General features: G+C 48.1%; 1 protein-coding gene across 1 annotated transcript in view; it reads right to left on the bottom strand.

Moving 5' to 3' along the window:
* Positions 1 to 5,021: 5,021 nt before the first annotated feature.
* The window catches only part of PPP4C (protein phosphatase 4 catalytic subunit), a 33,508-nt gene continuing 19,896 nt past the window's right edge, over positions 5,022 to 18,633 (bottom strand). The window contains exons 2-9 of the mRNA XM_063935290.1: positions 16,547 to 16,668; positions 15,870 to 15,921; positions 9,180 to 9,230; positions 8,807 to 8,908; positions 8,416 to 8,589; positions 6,458 to 6,584; positions 6,182 to 6,371; positions 5,022 to 6,102 (exon numbers count right to left, since the gene is read on the bottom strand). Of these exons, the coding sequence (XP_063791360.1) occupies positions 5,973 to 6,102; positions 6,182 to 6,371; positions 6,458 to 6,584; positions 8,416 to 8,589; positions 8,807 to 8,908; positions 9,180 to 9,230; positions 15,870 to 15,921; positions 16,547 to 16,644 (924 nt within the window). The 5' untranslated portion in view covers positions 16,645 to 16,668 and the 3' untranslated portion in view covers positions 5,022 to 5,972. The remainder of the gene's footprint in view (positions 6,103 to 6,181; positions 6,372 to 6,457; positions 6,585 to 8,415; positions 8,590 to 8,806; positions 8,909 to 9,179; positions 9,231 to 15,869; positions 15,922 to 16,546; positions 16,669 to 18,633) is intronic.

Genomic DNA, 18,633 nt, shown 5'->3' with positions numbered 1-18,633 from the left:
ATGTGAAGAGACTTTTCCAGGTTCGTCCATACCCCCTGGAAGTTTCTTCCTTGTGTGACTGCTCCCCAGCCTCTCAGGCTGGCGTCCGTGGTCACCAGGATCAAATCCTGTATGCCGAATCTGCGGCCCTCCAATAGATGAGCCTTTTGCAACCACCACAGAAGATATACCCTTGTCCTTGGCGACAGGGTTATTCGCAGGTGCATCTGAGGATGCGACCCTGACCATTTGTCCAACAGATCCCTTTGGAAAATTCTTGCATGGAATCTGCCGAATGGAATTGCTTCGTAAAAAGCCACCATTTTTCCCAGGACTCTTGTGCATTGATGTACAGACACCTTTCCTGGTTTTAGGAGGTTCCTGCAGGTCGGATAACTCCTTGGCTTTTTCCTCGGGAAGAAAAACCTTTTTCTGAACCGTGTCCAGAATCATCCCTAGGAACAGCAGACGTATCGTCGGAAAACAGCTGCGATTCTTGGAATATTTAGAATCCAGTCGTGCCGTCGAAGAACTACTTTAAATAGTGCTCTTCCGACCTCCAACTGTTCTCTGGAACTTGCCCTTTTTAGGTCGTGCAAGTAAGGGATAATTTAGATGCCTTTTTTCTTTGAAGAAACATCTTTTCGGCCATTACCTTGGTAAAAAGGCCCGGGGTGCCGTGGATAATTCAAACGGCATCGTCTGAAACTGATATTGACAGTTCTGTACCACGAACCAGAGGTACCCTTGATGAGAAGGACAAAATTTGGACATGGAGGTAATCCTTGATGTCCAGGGACACCATATAGTCCCCTTTTTTCCGGTTCGCTATCACTGCTCTGAGTGACTTTATCTCGATTTGAACCTTTTATGTAAGTGTTCAAAACATTTTAGATTTAGACTATGTGTCACCAAGCCGTCTGGCTTCAGTACCACAATATAGTGTGGAAAAATAATACCCTTTTCCTTGTCGTAGGAGGGGTACTTTGATTATCACCTGCTGGATATACAGCTTGTGAATTGTTTCCAATGCTGCCTCCCTGTCGGAGGGAGCCGTTGGTAAAGCAGACTTCAGGAACCTGCGAGGAGAAGATGTCTCGACTCTCCAATCTTTACCCCTGGGATAATACTCGTACGATCTAGGGGTCAACTTGCGAGTGATCCCACTGCGCCCTGAGACTCTTGAGACTACCCCCCCACCTTGAGTCCGCTAGCACGGCCCCAGCGTCATGCTGAGGACTTGGCAGACGCGGTGGAGGGCTTCTTTTCCTGGGAAAGGGCTGCCTGCTGCAGTCTACTTCCCTTACCTCTATGTCTGGGCAGATATGACTGGCCTTTTGCCTGCATGCCCTCATGGGAAAGGAAAGATTGAGGCTGAAAAGACGGTGTCTTTTTTAGCTGAGATGTAACTTGGGGTAAAAAAGGTTGGATTTCCCAGCTGTTGCTGTGGTCCCCAGGTCCGATGGACCGACCCCCAAATAACTCCTTCCCTTTATACAGCAATACTTCCATGTGCCGTATGGGATCTGTATCACCTGACCACTGTCGTGTCCCTGACATCTTCTGGGAGATATGGACAACGCACTTATCTTGATGCCAGAGAGCAAATATCCCTCTGTGCATCTCACATACATATATATAGAATGCATCCTATTAAATGCTCTACATGAATAAAATATTTTCAGTCAGGGAATCCGACCAAGCCAACCCAGCACTGCATCTCCAGGCTGATGGCGATCGCTGGTCGCAGTATAACCACCGTATGTGTGTATATACTTTTAGGATATTTTTCCAGCTTCCTATCAGCTGGCTCCTTGAGGGCGGCCGTATCTGGAGACGGTAACGCCACTTGATAAGCGTGTGAGCGCCTTATCACCCTAAGGGGTGTTTTCCAACGTACCCTAATTTCTGGCGGGAAAGGGTATAACGCCAATATTTGCTATCGGGGTAACCCTACGCATCATCACACACTTCATTTTATTTTATCTGATTCAGGAAAAACTACAGGTAGTTTTTTCACTCCCACATAATACCCTTTCTTGTGGTACTTGTAGTATCAGAAACACGTAACACCTCCTTCATTGCCCTTAACGTGTGGCCCTAATGAGAAATACGTTTGTTTATTCACCGTCGACACTGTATTCAGTGTCCGTGTCTGTGTCGACCGACTGAGGTAAAAGGGCGTTTTTAAAACCCCTGACGGTGTTTCTGAGACGCCTGGACCGGTCCTAATAGATTGTCGGCCGTCTCATGTCGTCAACCGACCTTGCAGCGTGTTGACATTCTCGCGTAATTCTCTAAATAAGCCATCCATTCCGGTGTCGACTCCCTAGAGAGTGACATCACCATTACAGGCAATTTCTCCGCCTCCTCACCAACATCGTCCTCATACATGTCGACACACACGTACCGACACACAGCACACACACCGGGAATGCTCTGACAGAGGACAGGACCCACTAGCCCTTTGGGGAGACAGAGGGAGAGTCTGCCAGCACACACCAAAAACGCTATAATTATATAGGGACAACCTTATATAAGTGTTTCTCCCTTATAGCATCTTTTATATATATACAATATCGCCAAAATCAGTGCCCCCCCCTCTCTGTTTTAACCCTGTTTCTGTAGTGCAGTGCAGGGGAGAGCCTGGGAGCCTTCTCTCCAGCTTTTCTGTGAGAGAAAATGGCGCTGTGTGCTGAGGAGATAGGCCCCGCCCCTTTATCGGCGGGCTCGTCTCCCGCTATTTTTGAAGTTAGGCAGGGGTTAAATATCTCCATATAGCCTCTGTGGGCTATATGTGAGGTATTTTTTGCCTCTAATAAGGTTTTTATTTGCCTCTCAGAGCGCCCCCCCCCAGCGCTCTGCACCCTCAGTGACTGTTGTGTGAAGTGTGCGGAGAGGAAAATGGCGCACAGCTGCAGTGCTGTGCGCTACCTTTATGAAGACTCAGGAGTCTTCAGCCGCCGATTTTGGACCTCTTCTCTCTTCAGCGTCTGCAAGGGGGCCGGCGGCGCGGCTCCGGTGACCATCCAGGCTGTACCTGTGATCGTCCCTCTGGAGCTAGTGTCCAGTAGCCAAGCAGCAAATCCACTCTGCACGCAGGTGAGTTCACTACTTCTCCCCTAAGTCCCTCGTTGCAGTGATCCTGTTGCCAGCAGGACTCACTGTAAAGTAAAAAACCTAAGCTAAACTTTCTCTAAGCAGCTCTTTAGGAGAGCCACCTAGATTGCACCCTTCTCGTTCGGGCACAAAATCTAACTGGAGTCTGGAGGAGGGTCATAGGGGGAGGAGCCAGTGCACACCACCTGATCTGGTAAAAGCTTTACTTTTTTGTGCCCTGTCTCCTGCGGAGCCGCTATTCCCCATGGTCCTTTCAGGAACCCCAGCATCCACTTAGGACGATAGAGAAAAAGTCATTTGCAGGATGATTAACTGCATATTGATCCTGTCTATAGTCTCTGCCATCCATCTCCCCCTCCTACCCTCCAATTCTGTATGACACCGGATACCCTCACCCCTCCCCTTTCACCTTAGTCACACAGCAGTGATTGGAAAGGGCTATGCGGCAGGCCAGTTGTCCCGCCCTCTCCCAGGTTCAGCTGCAGTAGAAGAGCTTGAGTCCTGGGAGGCGGCTGTGCTCAGTCACTGATTGGCTGTGAGCAAGCGGCATAGTGATGTTATCACGCAGTGTGCTCCCTACCTAGTTACCGAGAGCAACTGTAGCATCTATCCTACCAGATGCTGGGGGAGCATGAGAGGATAGAGGAGGTAAGTATTATCCCACTGCCCCCGCCCAATCCAGTGAGTGTTTTGTTTAGCGTAATACCAGGGATTAATGTTTAGAATCAAGGGTTTGCTTGAGACTGACTTCCACAAGAGTAGTGCTCTGTCTGTATAGATCTACATTACTACCAAGTTGGACCCTTTGATTTATAGCAATAAAACTAGGACTGTTTCACAATGATAACAGTCACATGACCAGTCCACCCTGCAAGCATGCTTCACTATGTCCCAGGCCTGTACCCATTTACTGGTGACATGAGTGATAGCGTAAAACACAGATCAGACTAACACTAGCGCCCAATACTGTATGGCAAGCAGAGAACCCTGGGAAGAATGGTCTATAAATGTCCACACACACACGGTCCCAGAGCAATTCAAGATCAGAAAACTAACTATAAGCTGGAGCCACACAACCATGTGGTTTGAGCCAAGACTTGCCAATGTGGTCAGAGAGGTACTAGGATCAGGTGCCCAGCAGGAATAGGAGGATGAATAGTGAAGTCCTGGCCCCTGCAGACGCTAATCATGTGTGTATGGAGAACCACTAAGTGTTGCTGAAACCTTCATATCAGACAAGTAATTTTCATGTTCAATGTAGACTTCTCCACCAAGAAATTAAAACCAACTTCCAGAACACACAAGACACAAGGGGGTATAATAAAACCTATTAGTCTACAGGAGGACCCTGAACCCCCCTCAGCAGTGGGTAAGAGTACAATGGATATTTCCCTGGGGATGTGTGCATCACTGTCAATCTCCAAAATATAAGATAGATAACACCCCCCCCCTCCCCCTCTTATACATCACTAGCAGGGACATCTAGAATTCACTACTACAATAGTACACATCACAGTAGCAGCCTCAAAGATGTTGCTCCCTGCTTCCATTTACCGTCTCATTGGACTGTAACAAGGAGACCTAGGCTGGTCAGGAGCTAGGTGTCACCTGCCTCGTGCATAAAACACAATGGGCAACAGTCTCCAAACACAGCAACTGCCAGTGCCTAACAGACGGAGGATTAAGACAAAAAGACAACCCAAAATGCATTACGTGATATTTCCATTTTTTTTTTTTTTATCCTTTTTCTTGTTTTATTAGCAGACTTGTGGCTGTATCTACCAAAAAGTAAAATAAAAAATAATAAAAACTTTGACTGAGATGCGCATGATGTAGCCTGACTCTGGGGCCGGAGGCAAAGGAGTCAGTCTTCTTCCACATGTAAAGAGCACGGATATAAAAAGACTGCAGAGAGAGAAATGTTCAAAGGGGAATAATACAGAGCATTTATGTTGGGAGGATAAACCGTAAAACATCAAATGAATCGGCACGAGACAGGCCAATTGTATCATGGTAACCCGACCCCTGCAGTGCTCTGCATTTTAGCACTTGATAATGTATTTTGTCTGATGAGACTACAGCTACACGGGGAAGGAACTGAGGTGAAAGAACAAAGTTTCTACCTGAAAAAAGTGGAGACCGGAAATAATCAGGAACGGAAGGAGGGGGGGGGTGAAGGGGAAAAAAAAAAAATTGTGGCTTGGGGACTGATCATATGGCAACGGGAACCACACAGCGTTCTCAGTCCTGCCGGGATTGTGGACCCAGGGTCTGCTTGCACTAAGGCACTCCAAACTAGCATCATCGCAGTGGGGGAAAAGACCTCCTCCCAGGGAGGGACTGTATGAGGAATGACTGGATTTGGGTTTTAGGAATTTATAAAATATAGGAAGAAACTCCTAAAAACATCTAAAAGTGAAAGGATTTTGGTTTCCTTGCATACCACCACCCCACGTGCCACCCTTCCTCCCTATGAATTCACGCTCTGTTGCCCATCCCATGAAAGTCTTGCAGAGCATTAAGAACACCCCCTTTCCTGAGACACAAAACACATTGCTCCATTCTGCAACCTGCAGAGCACTGCTCCTGTAATCCGTCCCCCCCCCCCCTCAAAGATTGTTACCTGCCCCAAACATCAGAATATAGTGCACCCCAAGTCTGGACACATGTTCCCCTCAGTCCCTCCACCTCATTGCAGAATGTTATCCCCTCAAAAGACCTAAACATGGAGCAGAGAGGCAAAAGTCTGCAGGCTCTTCTTCCCCACAGTAGGTTCTGGTACCGCAGCCAGAGAGAAAGGGGAAATAGACGCTTGGAAGTTCAAGAGACACCAGGAGGACATAGTGGAGAGGCCCGGAAATTGTAGGGACAGGTCACAGGAAGTAGTCGGCGACTGGTTTCTTGGAGGGAATGCCTCTGGTCTCTTGTGGAGCAGCTTCAAAAATGATGAACTCTTTCTGAAGGTGCTCGTCCAGCTCGAGGATGGCAGCTACGTTTCCACATCTAGATAGGAGCGAGAGTGGCGTTAGAGAGCGCTACACCTAGGATATCGTTCCTGCTTCCTGTACAGGCCCAAGCTTACCTATAACAGTAGTTTGGCGCAGACCATACAGTCAGGACTGTCTCATTGAAGTGCCACTTATACCCCTCCATAACAAGTTGGTGTGCCCTGCAGATCATATCTATGTTGTTTGCAGCATTGAACTGCACTACAACATCACTGCCGAACAGGTAGCCGGCTCCCCGAGGGCTCACTCCCCAACCAGTGGTATCTGTAGGTAAGAGACACCAGGATCAGCTTGGAGAGAGACTCAAGACACGGAAGAGAGCCGTTACGGTAAGAGACAGTAATGAGTACCTTCTGGATCAGACCAGAGGAGGTCGCACATAGGGCCATCGTGGGGAACTTCCTGTTTGCGGTCAATGGTTCGGATCTGGTCCAAAGTCTGTATTGATGGAGATAACCCGCCATGTACACAAAAGATCTGTAGAGAGAGTGACTTCACAATCATACGTGGCCATTAACATCATAACAATACATGCTTAGAAACTTTTTAAAAAAACAGCCGACGAATGAAGGATGGGAAAATAAGCACCTCACTGCCCACTCACACCAAAGTAGTCACAAATGGCTACATCTACGAACCTAAGATAGCCAGTAGTCTACCATTGTGTAACTAAGCCCGTGGACCAAAGCGATTTGCCCTGAGATTGTTGCCAAATCTGGTTGCGGCTAGCTTTACTCCTGCAAGCGATGCAGAGTTTCCAGGCCAAAAGAGAGCAGGTACACTGCTACATGGAAGAAATGGCCCACTTGCCGGTCAAAAAATCCGTGCCTTTAAGGGTATGCTATCACACACTGATGACCGATACAGGTTATAAGTCTATACCATAGCATGTACGAACCAAAGCAGATACCAAACACAAATTGGATGGGGGGGGGGGGGGGGGGGGGGTTTGAAGAGACAAGGCGTGGGAGCTGACAACCATCACATTTATGTGTACAGTCATCTTCCGACTGTGGAGGACATGGCAAGTCCAGAAGTAATTCATCTGCTCAGCACACAACTGCCACCCGTGTGTGACCACATGGTTAAACGAGCCTGATGCTTATATTCCAACATAATAGCCTCCCACTATTTCTGTGTGGATAAACACACGGAACTTATTGCCAATTAGCTGATAGGGTGTTACAAACATAACACCGCTCAGAAAATGACAGGTTTTTTTGAATGAGTGAATTAGGTGAAGAACATGTATTTAAAACTAATCCAAAACGATTTTACATAATATAAAAAAAAAAAATCGGATCTTCACCATTAGGAACAGCAGTAAGATCAAAATGTTTTTCCCAGCAGATACTCACATGAGCAGCGACCAGGTACACAATGGTGGGGAATTCAAATGTTTGAAAAGTCGGTTGGGTGTCTGTTATTTACTGTCTAAATAACAGACACCCAACTGACTGTTTAAACAATTAATATTCCCCCAATGAGTTTGATTCAATTCAGCTCAAATTGAATAACGCCGGAAAGGAGGTCCCAGAGCTATTCAATTCAGCGCGCTGTTATGTCGGAGAATGCTCCTTAGACACGGTGTTTAGTTGCGAGAACCGGCATTCTTCAACTTAAGTTCCTGCCACAATGCAGCTTCCGCCGTGCTAAGGGCAGAAAACAGCATTGCGCCAGTAGTTTTGTCGGATTTCTGCTCGCACTCCATGAGGGGTGCAAGAGAAATCCTTTAGTTGGGATTGACATCGCACTGAGCTGAATAGCTCCGGGAGCTCCTTCCCGGTGCTATTCAATTTTGCGCTGAATTGAAGTCGAGCCCAATGAGGGGAGCTGGGGGGTTAATTTACATCTCCCTAGCAGCTGCTAACATCTGTAGCCGCCAGGTTGGGGGCCCTGCTGTGTTGACCAATCAGCAGTGATCGGCACACTGGGGGGGGGGGGGTTAAGGGAAGCAGAGGAACCGGAAGATTCCTCAGAGCAGCAGCTGTGAGAAGAGTCTCCTCCTGCAGCCAACAACTCTGTACCCGATTGATCTGGTCGCAAACGATGCGACCAGATTAGATAACACTGCCTGGTGTGGTCGCAAATGGTGAGACCATGCCAGGCAAGTGGTTAAAGCAGAGTTTGCAGCAAAATAAAGCAAGTACATATATTACATGTTTTACTAGATTCTAACTCCAATTTTAAAACCAAGGCTGAACCTCTGCCCCCATACCAAAAATCATCCAAGCAATTTAATAGAACATTAAATGGTTCAAGTATAATTGTACAACAGGTGCAGAATCCTTTGCCGACTGGTTCTCACCTTTCCATCGATGATGGCAGACAAGCTGAGATAGTCAAAGATCTCAGTGCAATACCGCCATACTGTAACCGAGCCGTACTTGCGCAGACACTCATCGTAGAAACCATAGACTTGTGTGATCTGTCGACTCTCGTGGTTCCCGCGAATCAGTGTGATCCTGTCAGGGTAGCGGACCTGCAAGTTACAGACCATATTCGGTTATACCATCGCATTTGGTCAGGCAGAACAAGTCTGCAAGATAAAGAGCTGAGAGATATATTCCCAAGGTGGCTGCAAGTCACTAAGGATGGACACAGAACGATAGCCAGTCAGTACCTGGAGGAGTATAATAATCCTCCTGCTATAGGAGGTTGTATAGGCGGGAAACGTGCAAGCTCACTATATTTCTTACCTTCAAAGCTAGGAGGAGAAGGAATGTTTCAACGCTGTAAAACCCACGGTCAACAAAATCTCCCATGAACAGGTAATTTGTTTCTGGGACGTCTCCCCCAACCTGAAAGCAGAACATGATGAAATAAGGGGGATATGAAGTGTTTACAAGTTAGGGACACTCGAGAACAGCCCCCTGCAAACCCCAGCCCAGAAAAAGCAGTAATTCATATCTATAAGATAAGCTGGTCTTCTGTGTCACCCGATCTCCTTTTGTACAGCGATGCAGGATGTTGCAGTAGACGGGCCACCACCTGATGGCACTATAAGCTGGCAGCAGTATATCTGCACTCCGCTGCAGGTAACAGGAGCTTCCATGAGGTGGCGTAACTCACCCTAAATAACTCCTTCAGGTCATAGAACTGGCCGTGGATGTCGCCGCACACCTGGAGAGGAAAAAATTAAGATTTTACTCACCGGTAAATTTTTCTCGTAGTCCGTAGTGGATGCTGGGGACTCCGTAAGGACCATGGGGAATAGACGGGCTCCGCAGGAGACTGGGCACTCTAAAGAAAGATTTAGTACTACCTGGTGTGCACTGGCTCCTCCCTCTATGCCCCTCCTCCAGACCTGTTAAGGAAACTGTGCCCGGAAGAGCTGACATTACAAGGAAAGGATTTTGGAATCCAGGGTAAGACTCTAGCAGCCACACCAATCACACCGTATAACTTGTGATAACCATACCCAGTTAACAGTATGAACAAACAACATAGCATCAACCAAAGGATGCCAATATAACATAACCCTTTATTAAGCAATAACTATATACACGTATTGCAGAAAGTCCGCACTGGTGACGGGGCGCCCAGCATCCACTACGGACTACGAGAAATAGATTTACCGGTGAGTAAAATCTTATTTTCTCTAACGTCCTAGTGGATGCTGGGGACTCCGTAAGGACCATGGGGATTATACCAAAGCCTCCAAACGAGCGGGAGAGTGCGGATGACTCTGCAGCACCGAATGGGCAAACACAAGGTCCTCCTCAGCCAGGGTATCAAACTTGTAGAATTTTGCAAAAGTGTTTGAACCCGACCAAGTAGCAGCTCGGCAAAGCTGTAATGCCGAGACCCCTCGGGCAGCCGCCCAAGAAGAGCCCACCTTCCTTGTGGAATGGGCTTTCACTGATTTTGGATGCGGCAATCCTGCCGCAGAATGAGCCTGCTGAATCGTGTTACAGATCCAGCGCGCAATAGTTTGCTTTGAAGCAGGAGCACCCAGCTTGTTGGATGCATACAGGATAAACAGCGAGTCAGTCTTCCCGACTCCAGCCGTTCTGGAAACATAAGTCTTCAAAGCCCGGACCACGTCCAGCAACTTGGAATCCTCCAAGTCACGAGTAGCCGCAGGCACCACAATAGGTTGGTTCAAATGAAACGAAGACACAACCTTTGGTAGAAATTGCGGATGAGTCCGCAATTCTGCCCTGTCCATATGAAAAACCAGATAGGGGCTTTTACATGACAAAGCCGCCAATTCTGACACACGCCTAGCCGACGCTAAGGCCAACAGCATGACCACTTTCCATGTGAGATACTTTAGCTCCACGGTCTTAAGTGGCTCAAACCAGTGGGATTTCAGGAACCCCAAAGACCACGTTAAGATCCCAAGGTGCCACAAAAGGGGTCTGAATATGCAGCACTCCCTTAACAAACGTCTGAACCTCAGGCAGTGAAGCCAGTTCCTTTTGAAAGAAAATGGATAGGGCCGAAATCTGGACCTTTATGGACCCTAATTTTAGGCCCATAGTCACTCTTGACTGTAGGAAGTGCAGGAATCGACCCAGCTGGAATTCCTCTGTAGGGGCCTTCCTGGCCTCACACCAAGCAACATATTTTCGCCATATACGGTGATAATGTTTTGCTGTCACGTCTTTCCTAGCCTTTATCAGCGTAGGAATAACTTCATCCGGAATGCCCTTTTCCGCTAGGATCCGGCGTTCAACCGCCATGCCGTCAAACGCAGCCGCGGTAAGTCTTGGAACAGACAGGGCCCTTGTTGTAACAGGTCCTGTCTGAGAGGCAGAGGCCATGTGTCCTCTGTGAGCATTTCTTGCAGTTCCGGGTACCAAGTCCTTCTTGGCCAATCCGGAGCAATGAATATTGTTCTCACTCCTCTTTTTCTTACAATTCTCAGCACCTTGGGTATGAGAGGAAGAGGAGGAAACACGTAGACCGACTGGAACACCCATGGTGTTACTAGTGCGTCCACAGCTATCGCCTGAGGGTCCCTTGACCTGGCGCAATACCTGTTTAGCTTTTTGTTGAGGCGTGACGCCATAATGTCCACCTGTGGGAGTTCCCATCGATTTGCAATCAGCGTGAAGACTTCTTGATGAAGTCCCCACTCTCCCGGGTGGAGGTCGTGTCTGCTGAGGAAGTCTGCTTCCCAGTTGTCAACCCCCGGAATGAACACTGCTGACAGTGCCTGCACGTGATTCTCCGCCCAACGAAGAATCCTGGTGGCTTCTGCCATCGCCACCCTGCTTCTTGTGCCGCCCTGTCGGTTGACATGGGCCACTGCAGTGATGTTGTCTGACTGAATCAGCACTGGTTTGTCTCGAAGCAGAGGCTCCGCTTGGCTTAGGGCGTTGTATATGGCCCTTAGTTCTAGGATATTTATGTGCAGACCAGTCTCCTGACTTGACCACAGCCCTTGGAAGTTTCTTCCCTGAGTGACTGCCCCCCAACCTCGGAGGCTTGCATCCGTGGTCACCAGGACCCAGTCCTGTATGCCGAACCTGCAGCCCTCGAGGAGGTAAGCCCTCTGCAGCCACCACAGAAAAGACACCCTGGCCCTGGGGGCCAGGGTGATCAGCCGATGCATCTGAAGATGCGATCCGGACCACTTGTCCAACAGATCCCACTGAAAAATCCTGGCATGGAACCTGCCGAAGGGAATGGCTTCGTATGACGCCACCATCTTTCCCAGGACTCGCGTGCAGTGATGCACTGACACCTGTTTTGGCTTCAGGAGGTCCCTGACCAGAGTCACAAGCTCCTGAGCCTTCTCCTCCGGGAGAAATACCTTCTTCTGGCCTGAATCCAGAATCATGCCCAGGAAGGGTAGACGCTTCGTAGGAATCAGCTGCGACTTTGGAATATTCAGAATCCAGCCGTGCTGCCGCAACACTTCCTGTGAGTGTGCTACGCTGATCAGTACAGGTTGAGTATCCCATATCCAAATATCCGAAATACGGAATATTCCGAAATACGGACTTTTTTGAGCGAGAGTGAGATAGTGAAACTTTTGTTTTCTGATGACTCAATGTACACAAACTTTGTTGAATACACAGTTATTAAAAATATTGTATTAAATGACCTTCAGACTGTGTATATAAGGTGTATATGAAACATAAATGAATTGTGTGAATGTAGACACTTTGTTTAATGCACAAAGTTATAAAAAATATTGGCTAAAATGACCTTCAGGCTGTGTGTATAATGTGTATATGAAACTTAAATGCATTCTGTGCTTAGATTTAGGTCTCATTGCCATGATATCTCATTATGGTATGCAATTATTCCAAAATACGGAAAAATCCCATATCCAAAATACCTCTGGTCCCAAGCATTTTGGATAAGGGAGACTCAACCTGTAATTGCTCCCTGGACCTCGCCTTTATGAGGAGATCGTCCAAGTATGGGATAATTGTAACTCCTTGCTTCCGAAGGAGCACCATAATCTCCGCCATCACCTTGGTAAATATTCTAGGTGCCGTGGACAGGCCAAACGGCAGCTTCTGGAATTGGTAATGACAGTCCTGTACTACAAACCTGAGGTACTCTTGATGAGGTGGATAAATGGGGACATGCAAGTAAGCATCTTTGATGTCCAGAGACACCATGAAATCCCCCTCTTCCAGACTTGCAATGACCGCTCTGAGCGATTCCATTTTGAACTTGAATTTCCTCAGATAAATATTCAGGGATTTTAAATTCAAGATGGGCCTGACCGAACCATCCGGTTTCGGTACCACAAACATAGTGGAATAGTAACCCCTTCCCTGTTGAAGGAGGGGAACCTTTACTACCACCTGCTGGAGGTATAGCTTGTGAATTGCCGCCAGCACTACCCTCCCTTTCCATGGGGGAAGCTGGCAAGGCCGATTTTAGGTAACGGTGAGGGGGCGTCACCTCGAACTCCAGCTTGTATCCCTGAGACACAATTTGTATAGCCCAAGGATCCACCTGTGAGCGAACCCACTGGTGGCTGAAATTTCGGAGACGCGCCCCCACCGCTCCTGGCTCCGTCTGTGGAGCCCCAGCGTCATGCGGTGGATTTAGTGGAAGCCGGGGAGAACTTTTGTTCCTGGGAACTAGCTGCATGGTGCAGCTTTTTTCCTCTACCCCTGCCTCTGGCAAGAAAAGATGCCCCTCTCACTTTCTTGCTCTTTTGCGAACGAAAGGACTGCATTTGGTAATACGGTGCTTTCTTCGGCTGTGAGGGAACATAAGGCAAGAAATTTGACTTCCCTGCCGTAGCAGTGGAAACTAGGTCCGAGAGACCTTCCCCAAATAATTCTTCAGCCTTATAAGGCAAAACCTCCATGTGTTTTTTAGAGTCGGCATCCCCTGTCCATTGCCGAGTCCATAAGACCCTTCTGGCAGAAATGGACATTGCGTTTATTCTATAGCCCAGCAGGCAAATTTCCCTCTGGGCATCACGCATATATAGGACAGCGTCCTTGATATGTCCCAGGGTCAGTAGAACAGTGTCCCTGTCCAGGGTATCTATCTCCTCCGAGAGATTATCAGTCCAAGCTGCTACAGCACTACACATCCATGCCGAAGCAATTGCTGGCCTCAGTAGAGTACCAGAATGTGTATAAACCGACTTCAGGATAGCTTCCTGCTTTCTATCCGCAGGATCCTTTAGGGCGGCCGTATCCTGAGACGGCAGGGCCACCCTCTTAGATAAGCGTGTCAACGCCTTGTCTACCCTCGGGGAGGATTCCCAGCGTAACCTGTCCGTTGGCGGGAAAGGATACGCCATCAGTAATCTCTTGGAAATTACTACTTTCCTATCAGGGGAATCCCACGCTTTTACACATAATTCATTTAATTCATGTGAAGGGGGAAATGTCACTTCTTGCTTTTTCTCCCCATACATATAAACCCTCTTGTCAGAGACAGGGTTTTCCTCTGATATGTGCAATATATCCTTCATTGCTATAATCATGTAGCGGATGGCTTTAGTCATTTTAGGCTGCAACTTTGCATCATCGTCATCGACACTGGAGTCAGACTCCGTGTCGGCATCTGTGTCCACCATCTGGGATAGCGGGCGCTTGTGAGACCCTGGCGCCCTCTGCATTGTAGGATCAGGCATGGGTTGAGACCCTGACTGTCCCAAGGCTACAGCTTTATCCAACCTGTTATGTAAGGAGCTTACATTATCATTTAACACCTTCCACGTATCCATCCAATCAGGTGTTGGCACAGTCGGCGGCGACACCTCATTCACCTGCACTTGTTCTGCCTCCACATATCCTTCCTCAAACATGTCGACACTGACGTACCGACACACCGCACACACACAGGGAATGCTCTGACTGAGGACAGGACCCCACAAAGGCTTTTGGGGAGACAGAGAGCGTCTTTCCAGCGGAGCTGTGTAGAGAAAATGGCGCTGGTGTGTTGAGGAAGAAGGCCCCGCCCCCTCAGCGGCAGGCTTCTGTCCCGCTTCTATGTGTAAAAAATGGCGGGGGTTCGAACATATATCCAGTGCCATTTTGCCAAAAGGTACCTTAATTGCTGCCCAGGGCGCCCCCCCCTGCGCCCTGCACCCTACAGTGACCGGAGTGTGCGGGTGTGCTGCGGGAGCAATGGCGCACAGCTGCAGTGCTGTGCGCTACCTTAAGTGAAGACAGGAGTCTTCTGCCGCCGATTTCGATGTCTTCATGCTTCTGTACTTCTGGCTCTGCGAGGGGGACGGCGGCGCGGCTTCGGGAACGGACGATCAAGGTTAGGAACCTGTGTTCGATCCCTCTGGAGCTAATGGTGTCCAGTAGCCTAAGAAGCGCAACCTAGCCGCAGTTAGTAGGTTTGCTTCTCTCCCCTCAGTCCCACGTAGCAGAGAGTCTGTTGCCAGCAGAAGCTCTCTGAAAATAAAAAAACCTAAACTAAAATACTTTCTTCTTAGCAAGCTCAGGAGAGCCCACTAAAAGCATCCAGCTCTGGCCGGGGCACAGATTCTAACTGAGGTCTGGAGGAGGGGCATAGAGGGAGGAGCCAGTGCACACCAGGTAGTACTAAATCTTTCTTTAGAGTGCCCAGTCTCCTGCGGAGCCCGTCTATTCCCCATGGTCCTTACGGAGTCCCCAGCATCCACTAGGACGTTAGAGAAAAGTAATGGGACATATATATTCTGAGGCACTTCATCACTCAGGCTTTATTACAAGAGATATTGTGGCCACACAGGCTGTGAGAGCCTCGCTGGGGAACATAGGGGGTCATTCCGAGTTGTTCGCTCGTTGCAGATTTTCGCAACGGAGCGATTAATGCGAAAACGCGCATGGTACGCAGTGCGCATGCGCTAAGTATTTTAGCACAAAACTTAGTAGATTTACTCACGGCAGAACGATGAATTTTCATCGTTGAAGTGATCGGAGTGTGATTGACAGGAAGTGGGTGTTTCTGGGTGGAAACTGACCGTTTTCTGGGAGTGTGCGGAAAAACGCAGGCGTGCCAGGAAAAAACGCGGGAGTGTCTGGAGAAACGGGGGGAGGGGCTGTCCGAACGCAGGGCGTGTTTGGGACGTCAAGCCAGGAACGAAACGGGCTGAGCTGATCGCAGTGTAGGAGTAAGTCTCGAGCTACTCATAAACTGCTAAGAATTTTCTATTCGCAATTCTGCTAAGCGAAGATGCACTCCCAGAGGGCGGCGGCGGCTTAGCGTGTGAAAATGCTGCTAAAAGCAGCTTGCGAGCGAACAACTCAGAAAGTATTATGGGGGTGATTCCAACATAACAAGGGCTCAGCTCACAGTCACACGTAGCACAATGAAGGATAAAATGTTCCTTACCGTGACTGGCGAGTCCACCCTCTGCACATTGCTTTCTTCTACTAGTATCTCCCTGCCGAAGAACAGACATCACATAAAACACCAAGACTCAGCATTTTCCCCAGCTGTCCAACATGACCCATTTCAGCTGCAGCCCTTTAACATTATAAATTCATCTGAAAGCTACAGCAAGGCGTCACTTACAAGTCTACTTCACAACATGAAGAACTAGATGCTATATGGGGAGGGCAGTTTATATCGGTCACACTGCAGATTCCTCCCTCACAACTCTGACATCGCACCTCTGTCGGAGTAACGGAAAACTTGCAATGCCGGCTGATGTAGAGTCACATCTCGTTGATGCAAAGGGATTTAATTCATTCTCATGTGGAATATTTACAAAGCGGCAGCTTGCTACTAGGAAGGTTTCACCTCTAGACTGTCACTCACACCGGGCATCACAGTTAATATTAGCGTTGCTTTAAATTTTAATCTCTTAAATATACTCTTAATTCACAGATCTTGGAGCATCAGACATCATAAGGTTAGACTACAGATAACAGAAGTACATCTCACATGTTCAATTTAAACTGCAGTGTAAACCCGCAGGAAGCACAAGAGGTACACGTGGCCCTCGTCAGTACTGGTCTAAGTAGTAAGCAGGTAGTGATGGCTTCTAGTGACAGCCGGGGACTCACCGGGCCTTGGCACAAAGGGCTTTAACTTCACTCTCCTTGATGAGCTCACAGCGTCTCAGCTGCTCAATCTGCCGATCGAGGTCACTGATTTCAGTCATGGCTCCTCCTTACCGAGCCGCCTTCTGGGGTGAAGAGAAGGGAATTACACAGATTAGTTATATCTGTACAGAAGTCAAAATCGGATGTTCACAAAGTTGGTGACATTACATGGACAAGGGATAAGACGTTCTACCAGGCAGCAATCCAACTACTACAAAACAAGCAGAACTAAAGACACTACAGCCAGATCCATTCATTCTGAATGCGCTAAAGGAATAGTAAGAAATAAAGTGAGAACATAGAGACCCTGAAAACATCTACCAGACATTGACTAACATGGAGGTGAAGCCGGGACATCTACTAATCCGGCCTCTTCCCGACAACCTTACTACACAATCACAGCAGAGCTACACAAACAAAGCTCCTTCACACAACTTACAACGAAGTATCAAAAAAAATAGAGAAGCTCACAGCAGCACAGAGGCTTGCAGCTTACACTAAATAGGAGAACTACATTTTTTTTTCTATGTAACTGGTTGCTCACATTAACCTTTGGGGCAGTACGGATAGTGTAATGGTTAGCACTACTGCCTCACAGTACTGAGGTCAGGAGTTCAGTTCCCACCATGGCCCTGTGTGGAGTTTGTATATTCTCCCCGTACTTGTGTGGGTTTCCCCCGGGTACTCCAGTTTCCTCCCACAATCCAAAAATATACTGGTAGGTTAATTGGGGGGTAATTCCAAGATGATCGCAGCAGGAATTTTTTTTTAGCAGTTGGGCAAAACCATGTGCACTGCAGGGGGGGGCAGATGTAACATGTGCAGAGAGTTAGATTTGGGTGGGTTATTTTGTTTCTGTGCAGGGTAAATACTGGCTGCTTTATTTTTACACTGCAAATTAGATTGCAGATTGAACACACCCCACCCAAATCTCTCTCTCTCTCTGCACATGTTATATCTGCCCCCCCTGCAGTGCACATGGTTTTGCCCAACTGCTAACAAAGTTCCTGCTGCGTTCAACTCAGAATTACCCCCTTGGATCCCAACAAAATTAACCCTATCGTGAATGCGATAGGGAATATAGGATTGTAAACTCCACTGGGGCAGGGACTGATGTGAAAGGCCAAACATTCTCTGTACAGCGCTGTGGAATGTGTGTGCACTATATAAATAGCTGGTAATAACCTCTCATTGTTGCTCCTCTATTCGGTCATATAATGATGCTGCAAGAGATGGAGCCGGGGCTCGCCCTGTGGCACCAGTTACAGTACACATAGTATGACAGCTGCAGGAAGTCTGACAGTCTCTTCATACATGACCACTGTGGCGGACAGTCTTCCGCAATGGTCATGTATGTAACGCCATCACCTTGATTGCAAAGAGCTACAAAACGCTCTGGTAGATCACAGCACCAGGCCAATCCTGTTGCTCAACCATTGGCTCATTCAGTTTGGGCACGTCACATGTCACCTGGCCATTGGTCCTCCTGTACGACAAGCAGCCAGGTTATACAGATTATACAATTACAAACCCCCTACAGACATTGCCTATTGTAATCAGTTATATATAGTAGGTGCCCGGCTCGGAGGGGAGCTTTACCCTGCAACCCCAAGGCCACAGCATGTCCAAGGAATACAGCCTACTCCTATCACATCTGTATAGCACTTCCAGTCACTGTTCACCCGCAAGTCTCCTAACTAGAGCTACCTCCCTTTAAACCAGAAAGATGAGCAGGATGACGCAGGCCAAGACATCAGCCCCGGGGATACAGATTAACCTATTCCAAGATGTACTAGCTGGGGGCTAGAGATGCACGTCTCGCAGGAAGAGACACGAAGCAAGGAGAGTACTGACTCCTCTGCATGTCCCGCATTACAGCAGGCAGTTGTGTCCAGGTGAGGGAAACAAGATTTCCCATCTTCTGAGACATTCTGGACACCACAATACACTGAGATGCATGACTCCATGCATTGTTGAGAATTTGGGTAAAATAGAACCTCAGTTCACTGAATATACAGACATCGGTAGAAAGAGACGGCCCTTTGGCA

This window comes from Pseudophryne corroboree, chromosome 7, assembly GCF_028390025.1.
Source record: "Pseudophryne corroboree isolate aPseCor3 chromosome 7, aPseCor3.hap2, whole genome shotgun sequence".
NCBI lineage: Eukaryota > Metazoa > Chordata > Amphibia > Anura > Myobatrachidae > Pseudophryne > Pseudophryne corroboree.
Note: the sequence above shows the minus strand (reverse complement) of the source record. Positions and strands in the feature narration are given on the sequence as shown.